At 37.2% G+C, this 14,630-nt stretch overlaps 1 protein-coding gene across 5 annotated transcripts in view; it reads left to right on the top strand.

Moving 5' to 3' along the window:
- RAB28 (RAB28, member RAS oncogene family) overlaps positions 1–14,630 on the top strand; it is a 111,690-nt gene that overhangs the window by 17,123 nt on the left and 79,937 nt on the right. For all 5 annotated transcript variants that reach the window (XM_018049731.1, XM_018049732.1, XM_018049733.1 and 2 more), the window contains exon 4: positions 6,141–6,270. In XM_018049731.1, coding sequence (XP_017905220.1) covers positions 6,141–6,270 — 130 coding nt within the window. The remainder of the gene's footprint in view (positions 1–6,140; positions 6,271–14,630) is intronic.

Below are 14,630 nucleotides of genomic sequence, written 5' to 3'. Positions count from 1 at the left end.
ATTTCTGTTATAGTATCTTTGATATCTGACATTTCCTTTTAATTGTTCTTTAGAGTTTCCATCTCTTTGTGTACTTTACTCACCTGTTCTTTCAGTTTATCTTTTCCATTAGAGTCTTTAAAATATTATTCACAATTATTTTAAATTCCTGGTCTGATCATTCCAAAATCTGTCTCATGTTTGACTCTGGTTCTAATGCTTGCTTTTCTCTTCAAACTGCCTTTTAGTATGCCTTCTAAATTTTTGTTGAAAACTAGACAAGATGTATGGACTGTTCAGTTCAGTTCAGTTGATCAATCATGTCCTGCTCTTTGTGAACCCGTGGACTGCAGCACACCAAGCTTCCCTGTGCATCACCAACTCCTGGAGCTTGCTCAAACTCCTGTCCATTGAGTCAGTGATGCCATCCAACCATCTCATCCTCTGTCATCCCCTTCTCCTCCTGCCTTAAATCTTTCTCAGCATCAGGGGCTTTTCCATTGAGTCATTTCTTTGTATCCGGTGGCCAAAGTATTGTAGTTTCAGCTTCAGCATCAGTCCTTCCAATGAATATTCAGGACTGATCTCCTTTAGGATGGACTGGTTGGATCTCCTTGCAGTCCAAGGGACTCTCAAGAGTATTCTCCAACACCACAGTTCAAAAGCATCAGTTCTTCGGCACTCAGCTTTCTTTATGGTCCAACACTCACATCCATACATGACTACTGGAAAAACCATAGCCTTGACTAGACAGACCTCTGTTGATATAGTAATGTCTCTGCTTTTTAATATGCTGTCTAGCTTTGTTATACCTTTTCTTCCAAGGAGCAAGCGTCTTTTAATTTCATGCAGTCACCATCTGCAATGATTTTGGAGCCCCCCAAAATAAAGTCTGTCACTGTTTCCATTGTCTCCCCATCTATTTGCCACGAAGTGATGGGACCAGATGCCATGATCTTAGTTATTTTGAATGTTGAGTTTTAAGCCAGCTTATTCACTCTCCTCTTTCACTTTCATCAGGAGGCTCTTTAGTTCCTCTTCATTTTCTGCCATAAGGGTGATATCATCTGCATATCTGAATTTATTGATACTTGACCTGGGAATCTTGATTCCAGCTTGTGCTTCATTCAGCCCAAGATTTCGCATGATGTACTCTGCATAGAAGTTAAATAAGTAAGGTGATATATGCACTCCTTTCCCCATTTGGAACCAGTCTGTTGTTCCATGTCCAGTTCTAACTGTTGCTTCTTGACCTGCATACAGATTTCTCAGGAGGCAGGTAAGGTGGTCTGGTATTCCCATCTCTTTAAGAATTTTCCACAGTTTATTGTGATTCACACAGTCAAAGGCTTTGGCATAGTCAATAAAGCAGAAGTAGGTGTTTTGCTGGACTTCTCTTGCTTTTTTTGTGATCTGACATATGTTGGCAATTTGATTTCTGGTTCCTCTGCCTTTTCTAAATCCAGCTTGAACATCTGGAAGTTGTCAGTTCACATACTGTTGAAGCCAATCTTGGAGAATTTTGAGCATTTCTTTGCTGGCATGTGAGATGAGTACAGTTGTGTGGTAGTTTGAAAATTCTTTGGCATTGCCTTTCTTTAGGATAAGAGCTCAAATAAATAGTCTTTTAATTAACTTGAGGTTGTATCTTAATTTGGCCAGGAGTTGTTCTGTGCTTAATGCTTACTGAAGCTTTAAATGCCAGAGACATGAAATGCTCTTAGTGTCCTTGTTTTTTTTCCTCCCCTGTCTTTTTGTGCGTCTTGAACTCTTCCTTAGTTGGAGTGTGTGTCTTGCAGCTCTTTCAGATGTAATCTTCCTCTCTTATCCTGGAGCCCTATTGATGTGTGGTGAAGTATGGAGGGAGGGAAACATTCTATACTCTTATGATTAAGTCACAGCCTTGTGTTACTTCAGGATTTGTGTCCTTGGGCTATGACTTTCATAGGTATCTTTTAGCTTTTCTCATTTATGTGATATAGGTGGGCTAGAAGGGGCTGAAGTTGGAAAATGCCTGTGATAGAAGACTCTGATTAAGGTTTTTTCCTGGAAAGTATGCCTTTTTTTGGACAATGCTCTGGGCATATTTTACAGTGGTTACTTTCTCTTTCCTTCTACCAGAGCTATGAGGGTATTTTTCTTGATTCTTCACCATAGGTAAAACCCATGAAAGTATGAAGGTATCCCAAAAAGTATGTCTTCCAGGAGTTTCTGATCCTTAGGCTAGACCATGCTCAGACTTCAGCAGTTTGTCAAAATTACCATTTAAGTATGTCTACTATTTACTGGTTCTAGTGACTTTTGTTCCAGGTAAGCAGGATTTTGATGGTGACTTTCGGGATTCACTCCTCTTTCTCCGGATTTCAGGATGTCAATTTGCCCTACAAACTCAGCTGTCTGTTTGATCTAAAAAAAGTCTTTGATTTTTCCGTTTGTCCAGCTTTTTTCTTAATGTAAGGACAAATATGATGACTTCCAAACTCTTTACATGTCTGAGCTGAAACCGAAAGTCCTAGAACTTCTTTTGCTTTAATGTCTTTGGCTTTCTCATTTTCCTTTCTCAGTTTTTCACCACATTGATGTGATTCAAAACTGGTGCAAAGTTGTCATTTTAGGAGCAAAGATAAAAATCGTAATTTTTCATTAAATGATATTGAAAAAGGAATATATGAATCAATAGATATTTGGGTTGCTAGATTAATGGAAAGGTGTTTTTCTTTCTTTCTTTCTTATGAGTCGTGGACCAATTCATAGGTATTGCTGATTGGAGAATATTGGGATACATCAGTTTAGATGAGAAATTGGCAAACTTCCTTAAGGAACTAGACAGAAAATATTTTACGTTTTACAGGTCAGACTCTGTTGTGGCTACACAACTTTGCCCTCATAGTGCAAAAGCAGCCATTGATAAAACTTAAACAAATGAGTGTAACTAGGTGTCAATAAAACTTTATTTGTAAATATAGGCAGTGAGCTTAATTTGATCTTGGGGCCATAGTTTACCGATTCCTAGTCTAGATCAGTTATAGTTTTTATTCTTTGGCTCTGGTCTAGTACTGATTATCAAAAGATGCTGGCCATGTTTTATTTGCATATATTCTATTATGTTCAGATATTGATCCATGTTGTGATGACTATTTTAATATATTACTTAGAAGAGTTCTAAAAATTTTCAGGTTTAAGAGGCACCATAGGTCAAAATTACTGCAGATGGTGACTGCAGCCATGAAATTAAAAGATGCTTGCTCCTCGGAAGGAAAGCTGACAAACACAGTGTGTTTAAAAGCAGAGACATCACTTTGCTGACAAAGGTCCATACAGTCAAAGCTATGGTTTTTCCAGTAGTCACATACAGATGTGAGAGTTGGACCATAAAGAAGGCTGAGTGCCCAAGAATTGATGCTTTCAAATTGTGGTATAGGAGAAGACTCTTGAGAGTCCCTCAGACTGCAAGTATATCAAACCAGTCAATTGTAAAGGAAATCAACCTTTCCTTCAGCGGAAGCTGAAGCTCCCAAATTTGGCCACCTAAGGAAAAGAGCATTTCATTGGAAAAAACCCTGACGCTGGGAGAGGTTGAGGACGAGGAGAAGGGGGCCACAGAGTATGAGATGGTTAGATAGCATCACCTACTCAATAGATATGAATTTGAGAAAACTCTGGGAGATAGTGAAGGGCACGGAAGCCTGGTATGCTTCAGTTCATGGGGTCACAAAGAGTTGGACTTAGTGACTGTACAACAAATAGATCAAAGCTCAATTTATGAGAGTGAAAGCTAGCTCAAAGTTACCTTGAAAATGATTCATATTCATTCAGAATAATAATAAAAAAGTTCCCAGTGATTGGGTAGTATCTTATTTTTAAATAAGTCTGTTTTTATTACTTCACTTAATCATGACAGATATTATAAAGGTGGGTGACGAAATATTCCCCAAGATCAGTAGATGGTAGGGCCAGGACTATAATCCAAAGCTGATTTGACTTCCAGAGCAGGGCTCTTTAAGCATAATACATTGTATCACTCATGTCAACTGAAGGTAGAGTCAATGGATTGAGTAGTAGCTTTGTTCAGAGGCTGTTTCTGGGACGTTTTTAGTAAGAAAAGTGGGATTATGCTTATTATTTCAAATAATTCTGTGCTGAGCATTATTTCAAAGCATTTAGGACTATAGAAATAGGTTTATAAGTTGCTAAAATAAATCAGACACATGATTTTGCATAAAGATTATAGAGTCATTAAACTGGAAGGGATCATAGAGAGTGTTTAGGCAAATAACCTGAGACCCAGAGAAGCTAAGTGACTTGGGGGAGCCAATGTAGTTTAACGAATGACTGTGCAATATATGTAAATTAAGCCTTCATGCTGTATGCCTTAAACTTAGGTATGTCAACTATTTCGTGATAAAACTAGGGGGAAAAAAGAGCATAGGACTGAAAGGTCATAACAGTAGTGAGCTAGATCTGATAGGGAGAGTCAGTTGTTAAAGTTTTAGGAATTTTTTTGAGCCAATTGTTGAATACATTTGTGATTACAATATATATATATAAACTCATAAATTATATGAAAAACAAAGATTTATACGATCAAAATGTATCACTTACTGATTATTTTACTGTACATTTCTGTTGTTTGTGCCCTTAAGGTTCTTTTTATCTAGTGTATCAAGTGTATCTATATAGTGGAAATGCTATATGGTGATGTCCTACCCAGCTCTGTTTGGTGAAGTAACATTGATAGATTTTAAATGACCACAGGAGAGTATTTACATTACAGAAATTGGCAAATGCTACAAATAACCCTCTCTCATCCTTTCCTCTCCTTACCATGCCATAAGCTGGTTAATTAATATTTGCCAGCATACCGTTGCTGATGAGTTTTGTGTTATATACTTGTCTGTTTGTGTGCCTGGCTTTGTTGCAGGGCTGTGAATTCCTTGAAGCTGGAATTTATGTTCCTAGTACCCAGCACAGTGCCTGGCGTATAACTGACTGACAAATGTTTATAGAGTAAATGAGTGGACTTTATATTCAGTCCTTGATTCAAATTCTGGCTCCCTGTGACCTTGTGTTTATTAGTGAAAATGAGGATAATACCAGTCTTGCATGATTTTTTGTGAGGAGGAATGAAAAGATCCAGATATCTCTCTGGAACATAATAGGTATAAGAAGTTGTCAACATTTGTGATTATAACTTAAGAAGTAGGAGACATAAATGCCATTAGGGTCCAGACTTATATATGCAGAGCTTTGTATTAAGTGTTTGAGCATAAATTGGATGAGAATCAAGAATGTAGCAGTGTTATTTTGTGTGTGTACGTCTCCTTCCCACACAAAATAATGGGATGTATTAAAAGGAATATGATATATAAGAGACAGGAAGCAATCCCTCTGTTATATTTGGCTTTGTTCAGACTCTTATTACAGTATCATATCCAGTTTAACATTGCTCATTTTAAAGAGGATGTCAAAAAACTATATGTAGCATGCCTTGGGAAGAACCAACAACTATGATTAAAAGGTTAGAAAATAGGTCCTTTGAGGCAAGTTTAAGGAATTGAGTTTGTTTATTCTGGAAAGGAGATGGTGAAAGAGTTACTTAACTATCTTCAAGTACATGAAGGGTTATTATGAGGAGGATACTCTCATGTTGTTCTCCTAATGCACAGAGGACCGAAAGAGGAAATCGACTTATTTCATTTAAAGAAAATTGTGTTAAACGCTGAAATTGACTATCAAGGGATGTGCCATGGGATCTCCATTTTTGAAAATATTTTAAAAGAGCAGCAGCAGATGGTTATTTATTAAAAAGTTTAAATGTTTGACCTCATGAAAGTGACAGGCAGAATTGTAGACCTTTCAGCTTTTTCCACCTCTATAATAAGATTTTCTTACATTTATTGAAAGTTATCAAGCGTATCCCAGATATCTTATTGGGATCTCACTTACAATTTGATATAATCATTCTTTATCTTGCTTTGTATCTTAACATCTTGAATGAAAACATTCAATATTATCTGTCTGCTAATAACAGAATTAAAGTCAGATACAAACAGTCCTTGCTTGTATTTTTTATACTCAACATATCTATTACTTATGAGTATTTAGTATTAATATTTTTTAAAGCAGTATATTACAAATGTTGTGTAACTCTCTTATGACAGGGAGTCCTCTTGGTATATGATGTTACAAATTATCAAAGCTTTGAGAATTTAGAAGACTGGTATTCCGTGGTGAAGAAAGTGAGTGAGGAGTCAGAAACTCGGCCCCTGGTTGCCTTGGTGGGCAATAAAAGTAAGTTACAAATGTATGTTTATATGTAGTAAATTTATTTGCCTATCTTCTAGTTTTTATCCCTTAAAGAAATAATGTTTGGAGACATAAGTAGCTTTTTTGGAAAAATAGCTTTTCTGGAGTGAGCAAGTTGAGAAAATTCATAAAGATGTGTGCAGTCTTTTCAGTAACAGTTCTGATGCTTGACCTGTCATAACTGCTCTGCTGCTTTGGCTGGTTCCCTGTTAAGGTAAGTTGTGTTCTGACAGTGTGTGTGTTTTGGCTTCCTGTGGTCTAAGGATGCAGTGTGGACTATTAAGAACAGCAGCACAGCTGCAGATTTTTATGATATTGCACTGCAGCTTTAGCTCTGCCCCAGAGATTTTGAGAGATACATTTCATTAAATGGTACCCTGTTCCGGGGAAGGAAGCAGTGTCTGCATGGAATTCTGTGTGTATTATTCCTTGCGCTCATCGCTTCTTTTTCTAAATTTTTGAGGTTTGCTTTTACATTATAATTTTTTTTTTCTTGAGAAAGTGTATTATTGTGGGGAAGGTGTGGTGCTTAGTAGAAATGATGGATAATTTTTGAAATCTGTCTCTTGGGCTATGATATACAGCATTTAAGAATTATGAGACTGATTTCAGTACAGGATGGTTACTTGGTTCTTAGTCCTGCAATGCATTTACCCTGGAAAAGAGGACCTTAATAAGAGTTTTCAAATAGATATGATATGACCCAAACTTCTACAACTTATTTGAGGTCAGAGAAAAAGAAATGAATTTAAATTATACCATGGAGTATTCAGGTCAGAAACTGTTTCCTGACTATAAGTGTTGTTAAATCAGTACCCAAGTTTACTACCAAGAGAATTATCTCCTCCAGAAGTCTTTAAACATATAGTGCATTTTTGGGGGGATTTACAATTGTTTAGGAAATAGTACTTCCTGAAGGACCAAACCATGGTTTCTTCATTATGTGGTTTTGCACACTTAGATGAACATTTAATAAATCCAAGCCTTGCTTTAAAACCATTACAAAACAGGTGTGAATATAATTTCTCTGAAGAGTTAAAAATATAAATTTTATACTACGTTCTAGAAAACAGTATAACGTATCACAAAGTGGATGAAAACAGTTTTTATTAAGCTTTAATTAAATTTTGATCATCTATTTTCTAGATCTAACTAAGTGAATCAGATGCTTTTCAACTTACTGAAAACTCATTTTATAAATCATAAGTTTTGATGAGCTTAGGTTCTATTTCTGAGTACAGCTTTTCATTTTAGAAGATCATTTGTTAGTGATTTGTCATGTCACCAAAGCATTGGCATACATTATAGTTAAATTTGTGCTTTATTGGAGGTTTCCCATCACCTTTTGGGAAATTACAGAGTAAGGAAGTGATGGGAGTTAGGATTTGTTTTTGTTTCTTTCAGGATATAATCTAACTACATCTGGAGTAATGGTGTGGTGATGCACAATTATATACATTATGTTATGTGTTTATGCTATCCTGTGAGGCCTCCGTCATTGGTCACTGTCAGGATGTCAGACTAGATGGGCTATTGGACTGTGCCAGTGATGCCATTCGGAGTTTTAAAAACAAACATTTACATAAGTTATATGAACTTATGCAAAAAATTGTTACAGTGTTATGTTTGAGATTTAATAGCATGAAAACTGAAAGAATTTTTTTACTTTTGGAGTAATCCTTTTCTTGTATTTATATTACTAATACTCTTTCAGAATGAGATCATGTAATAGAGTATGTGATCACACATGTAAAATTAAGTGAATAGAGATGAACATTTATCTGGATACTGTTTACTATTATCTGTCACTGGCCCAGTTTCATATGATCAATATGTTCATGTAGTGAATGATCTTACAGTTTGTTTCTAAGAGATAAGGCATTACATTATAGTAGTATATTCTTTTTGAGGAGGTATACTCATATTAAAAAGCAATGATTTTTTTTTTGATCAACACTAAGCTAGTTAAAGAGATTTTATTAAGAGTTTCTATTATCAAGGGCCTCATGAACATTGGAAAGTCTTCCAAGTCAAGGAAGCAGCTCTCAGATTCAGAGAATGTTCCATATGAAAAGATGCTCACAGTTATTCTGTCGCACCTTTTTCATTCATCACATGAGTGTCATATTTGTTCAGGCTATTGCTTCTCTTTTCTCCTCTTTTTCTTCCTTGGTTAATTGATTATTATTCCATTTTATCTCACTTATTATGCATATTATATATTCATGTATTATATTTTTAGTTGCTTCTTTAGAATTTTGGATTGGGTGGCCTATCCCTTCTCCAGTGGATCTTCCTGACCGAGGAATTAAACTGTGGTTTCCTGCACTGCAGGCGGATTCTTTACCAACTGAGCTATCAGGGAAGCCCAGAATTTTCAATATACATCCTTAATTACTCTACCTTCAAATAATAGTATCCCTTTTCATGTGTAGCATTGTTTAACACTCCCTCAATCCTTTGTGTTATTTTTTTCAGACATTTTTAAATATTCTGTAAACAACTTTTGTTTTAAATAGTCACTTAGCTTTCAAAACAATTACAAATAAGAAAAAGGTGCACTTTATTTTGGTGTCCCAGGCGGTGCTAGTGGTAAGGAACCCATCTGGCAATGCAAGAGATGAAAAGAGATACAGATTCCATCCCTGGGTAGGGAGATCCCCTGGAGGAGGGCAGTGCAACCCACCGTAGTATTCTTGCTTAGAGAATCCCATGGACAGAGAAGCCTGGTGGGCTACAGTCTATAGGGCTGCACAGAGTCAGACACAACTGAAGCAGCTTAGCACACATAGCACACACATGTTTTATTTTACCTTTAGTTATTACATTGCCAACACTTTTATTTATCTGTATACATCCAAGAGTCTGATAGTAGATTCTTTCTCTTTTAAGAACTTCCTTTATCATTTCTTTTAGAGTAGATCTATTGTCAATGAATTTAGGAAGACATTTGAAGCTGAATTATGATGATTATTATCTATATAGAGTCATTGTCTGCCTAACTGTGCTTTTAAAAATTCATCATTCTGTGCTGTTCTGTGCAGCTTGAATGGAAAGCATATGTTGAAAAAGAAGCATGTGTAGACTAGGAAAATATTGACAGCAGTAGCCAACTTTTAGCCAAAGTTTAGCAAAAAGATAAGATACAGAGAAAATTTCTGTGCACAGAGTGTGTGTGATCAGCCCTGGGATTTCTTTGGAAGGAATGATGCTAAAGCTGAAACTCCAGTACTTTGGCCACCTTATGCGAAGAGTTGACTCACTGGAAAAGACTCTGATGCTTGGAGGGATTGGGGGCAGGAGGAGAAGGGGACGACAGAGGATAAGATGGCTGGATGGCATCACCAACTCGATGGATGTGAGTCTGAGTGAACTCCGGGAGTTGGTGATGGACAGGGAGACCTGGCATGCTGTGATTCATGGGGTTGCAAAGAGTCGGACACGACTGAGCGACTGAACTGAACTGAAGGACCTATATTACTAAGTTATAAAGTCATTTGTTTTTTATTAAAATATGGTAAATTCTCAGAAATTTGGGCTGAGGATTGAGGATAGTCCTAGGTAAAGGTGAATTACAGGTTTATTCATTTATTTTTTTTAAATTTAGATTTATTTATTTTAATTGGAGGCTAATTACTTTACAATATTGTATTGGTTTTGCCATACATAAACATGAATCCGCCACGGGTGTACATGTCTTCCCAATCCTGAACCCCACTCCCTCCTCCCTCTCCATACCATCCCTCTGGGTCATCCCAGTGCACCAGCCCCAAGCATCCTGTATCCTGCATCGAACCTGGACTGGTGGTTTGTTTTTTATATGATATTATACATAATACATCAGTACTTGAACCGTGAACTCTCTGATGTTCAAGCTGGTTTTAGAAAAGGCAGAGGAACCAGAGGTCAAATTGCCAACATCTGCTGGATCATGGAAAAAGCAAGAGAGTTCCAGAAAAACATCTATTTCTGCTTTTGACTGTGTGGATCACTATAAACTGGAAAATTCTGAAAGAGATGGGAATACCAGACCACCTAACCTGCCTCTTGAGAAATCTGTATGCAGGTCAGGAAGCAACAGTTAGAACTGGACATGGAACAACAGACTGGTTCCAAATAGGAAAAGGAGTACGTCAAGGCTGTATATTGTCACCCTGCTTATTTAACTTATATGCAGAGTACATCATGAGAAACGCTGGCCTGGAAGAAACACAAGCTGGAATCAAGATTGCCAGGAAAAATATCAATAACTTCAGATATACAGATGACACTACCCTTATGGCAGAAAGTGAAGAGGAGCTAAAAAGCCTCTTGATGAAAGTGAAGGAGGAGAGCGAAAAAGTTGGCTTAAAGCTCAACATTCAGAAAACGAAGATCATGGCATCCGGTCCCATCACTTCATGGGAAATAGATGGGGAAACAGTGGAAACAGTGTCAGACTTTATTTTCGGGGGCTGCAAAATCACTGCAGATGGTGACTGCAGTCATGAAATTAAAATTAAAATTATTTTCTTACTCCTTGGAAGAAAAGTTATGACCAACCTAGATAGTATATTCCAAAGCAGAGACATTACTTTGCCGACTAAGGTCCGTCTAGTCAAGGCTATGGTTTTTCCTGTGGTCATGTATGGATGTGAGAGTTGGACTGTGAAGAAGGCAGAGCGCCGAAGAATTGATGCTTTTGAACTGTGGTGTTGGAGAAGACTCTTGAGAGTCCCTTGGACTGCAAGGAGATTGAACCAGTCCATTCTGAAGGAGATCAACCCTGGGATTTCTTTGGAAGGAATGATGCTAAAGCTGAAGCTCCAGTACTTTGGCCACCTCATGCAAAGAGTTGACTCATTGGAAAAGACTGATGCTGGGAGGGATTGGGGGCAGGAGGAGAAGGGGACGACAGAGGATGAGATGGCTGGATGGCATCACGGACTCGATGGACGTGAGTCTGAGTGAACTCCAGGAGATGGTGATGGACAGGGAGGCCTGGCGTGCTGCGATTCATGGGGTCACAAAGAGTCAGACACGACTGAGCGACTGAACTGAGCTGAACTGAACTGATACATGTTTCAATGCCATTCTCCCAAATCATCCCACCCTCTCCCTCTCCCACAGAGTCCAAAAGACTGTTCTATACATCTGTGTCTCTTTTGTTCTCTCACATACAGGGTTATCGTTACCATTTTCTAAATTCCATATATATGCGTTAGGATACTGTATTGGTGTTTTTCTTTCTGGCTTACTTCACTCTGTATAATTGGCTCCAGTTTCATCCACCTCATTAGAACTGATTCAAATGTATTCTTTTTAATGGCTGAGTAATACTCCATTGTGTATATGTAACAAAGCTTTCTTATCCATTAATCTGCTGATGGACATCTAGGTTGCTTCCATGTCCTGGCTATTATAAACAGTGCTGCGATGAACATCGGGGTACATGTGTCTCTTTCAATTCTGGTTTCCTCGGTGTTAATGCCCAGTAGTGGGATTGCTGGGTCATAAGGCAGTTCTATTTGCAGTTTTTTAAGGAATCTCCACACTGTTCTCCATAGTGGCTGTACTAGTTTGCATTCCCACCAACAGTGTAGGAGGGTTCCCTTTTCTCCACACCCTCTCCAGCATTTATTGCTTGTAGACTTTTGGATCACAGCCATTCAGACTGGTGTGAAATGGTACCTCATTGTGGTTTTGATTTGCATTTCTCTGATAATGAGTGATGTTGAACATCTTTTCATGTGTTTGTTAGCCATCTGTATGTCTTCTTTTGAGAAATGTCTATTTAGTTCTTAGGCCCATTTTTTGATTGAGTCGTTTATTTTTCTGGAATTGAGCTGCATAAGTTGCTTGTATATTTTTGAGATTAGTTGTTTGTCAGTTGCTTCATTTACTATTATTTTCTCCCATTATTTTTGTAAAAATTGTGTTTTATTATGGTTAAATACAGAGAGTAACTAGAGTAGGTTAATGATATAGCCAGCAGAGGAAGGGACTTGCTTTAATGAAATAGAGTGTAAATTAGTAAGTTAATTATTTCAGTACATACTAAAAAGTATGTAATATTTGACCCTTGAACATCACAGGGGTTATAAACGTAGTTCCTTCCTGCAGTCAAAAATTCACATTTCACTGAATTTTCAATTTCAATGACTATAGCCCCCTGTAAACATGGTTACTCTGTATCTGTGGTTCTGCATCCATGGATTGAACCAATCTTGGATCATGAGGTACTGTAGTATTTACTACTGAGAAAAAAATCTGCTTGTTAGTGGGTCTGCACAGTTCAAACCAGTGTTGATCAATGGTCAACTATACATAAAATATTTTATTTTATACTCAATTCTAAAAGGCTATAAAATACTAGTTAATGTTTTTTCTTTGTACTGTTTAAGATGGAAAATGAAGTATTGAGTCGTGGTTAAGATCAGAGGGTTTTAAATTGAGACAGACTTTCCTTACAAGCCCCATTTTTTCCTCTACTAGCAGTGTAATACCATACAAGTTACATTATTTCTTTAATTTCTTCATCTGGAAATAAGGATAATGGTTTCTGTTTGATAAAGTTAATTTAATGATTAAATGGGCTATTACATAAAAACACTTTTCCTATATACATAAGTGCTTGATAACTATTTATTATTATTATTAATCATATAGCCTTTTAAAAGCATGGACTATAACTTCAACTCCAGAAACCATAAATTACAGATTAGTAGAGCTGAAATAGAGATTTTACAAAAGTAGCCTGAAGGAAATGGTTCTTAAAGAATTCTTTCATCACCATCTTTTCTTGGTTTTTACCGTGATAGTTCTCGTATTATGTTTTGGGATGGGCAGTTCATTCAGCAGACATTCTCGAGGGCCAGCTATGTGTATTCAGGTAGCCATTATTATTTTGCAGAAGAGTAGAATCCAAGAGAATGCTTAAGCAATGTTTGGGACCTGCTAACCTGGGTCTTAATTATATTCTTTTTCTATACCATCTTCAAGTTTTCTAGAAATTTGACCTTCTTTTGCTTTGTTTGGTTGTTGAGATTAATAAATAGTTATATTCAAATTTCCATGGAAGGCCTTACTTTTCCCTAATGAGATTAAAAAAATTCGTTTGGAAGTAGTAACGTTCAGAATGGAAAAGAGGGTAAGCCATCTACTTATTCTGTGTGTTTTATGGAAGTTTGGTTGAAGTTTGATGATGTTTGCAGCTGCAAGTGCCGTGAGATGTCTCATAGGCTACAATGACTATAGCCACATAAGGACCTGGAAGCAATTATATTACCATCTAGGATAGCTTCTACAATTTGGGGAACCACATGCACTGGGCCTAGACCTTGGTTTCCTGGCCTTGAAGGTCTAGCTGTACCAACATTGGGGCACTCTCAGTTGACCAGAGCCTGTACTGCAGAGCCTAGGGATTTTCAGTTCATCTCCACTTACTACAGGCTTGTTACAAGTGGACCTGACCGTCTATCATGTGAACTATGGCACTAGCTTCCTAACTGTTCTTCCTGCTCCTAGCTTTGTTCTCCTACAATTCAGCTCCCAAACGGCAAATTGTGTTATATGACTTTTCTGCTTAAAACCCACCAGTGCCTTCTCATCACACTTAGAATGAAATCCAAACTCCTTATCCAGTTTCTCAAGCACAAGGTAATCGGGCTCCTACTTACCTCTCAGACTCATTTTCTACTAAATGCTCCCTTGTCCACTGTGTGTGTAAGGCACATTTGTCTTTTTTTCTGTTCCTATAACATTCCAAGTTAATTTGTACTTTAGGGTTTCTTCTGCTTGATAGACTTTTCCTTCTGGCCTCTGCTTGGCTGGCTCCATTTTGTCATTTTTAACTCATCTTAAATGTCATCACCTCAGAGTTGCCTTCCTTGACCAATGAAATCTAAAGGAATCTAAAGTCTGTCAGGATGTTCTGTTTCAGTTATCTGCGTAGTCTCATTGTCATCTGGTATTATTTCTTGTTTGTTTCTTGTCTGTCTAAACTCTGTGAAAGCTGAGGATCTCATCACTTACAACAGTGCCTGAATGAATGAATACTGAATGAATGAATAAAAGCCTTTTCATGAAGACTCTGTTGAAATTAGAAGTGTTTATGGCCCGGGATATGTTATTCAGGGAAAATGGTTTCTTAATGAGGGAAAATACATATGTAGATACAGGGAATCTGTTAGATGGCCTTCAGACCCAACGGCCCTAGTGAATTCCACTCTGGTAAATAATGTCAGAGTTTCTTAGGAAACACATTGAGGTTATATTATGCTGTATCATGTTTGAGATAAGATGTCATAGATTTTCTGCCATGATTTTAGATTAAGTAAATGTTAAAAAATTCAGATTTTGCTTCA

Source organism: Capra hircus, chromosome 6 (assembly GCF_001704415.2).
Source record: "Capra hircus breed San Clemente chromosome 6, ASM170441v1, whole genome shotgun sequence".
NCBI classification, from domain to species: Eukaryota; Metazoa; Chordata; class Mammalia; order Artiodactyla; family Bovidae; genus Capra; species Capra hircus.
This window is presented reverse-complemented; position numbering and strand designations above follow the sequence as displayed.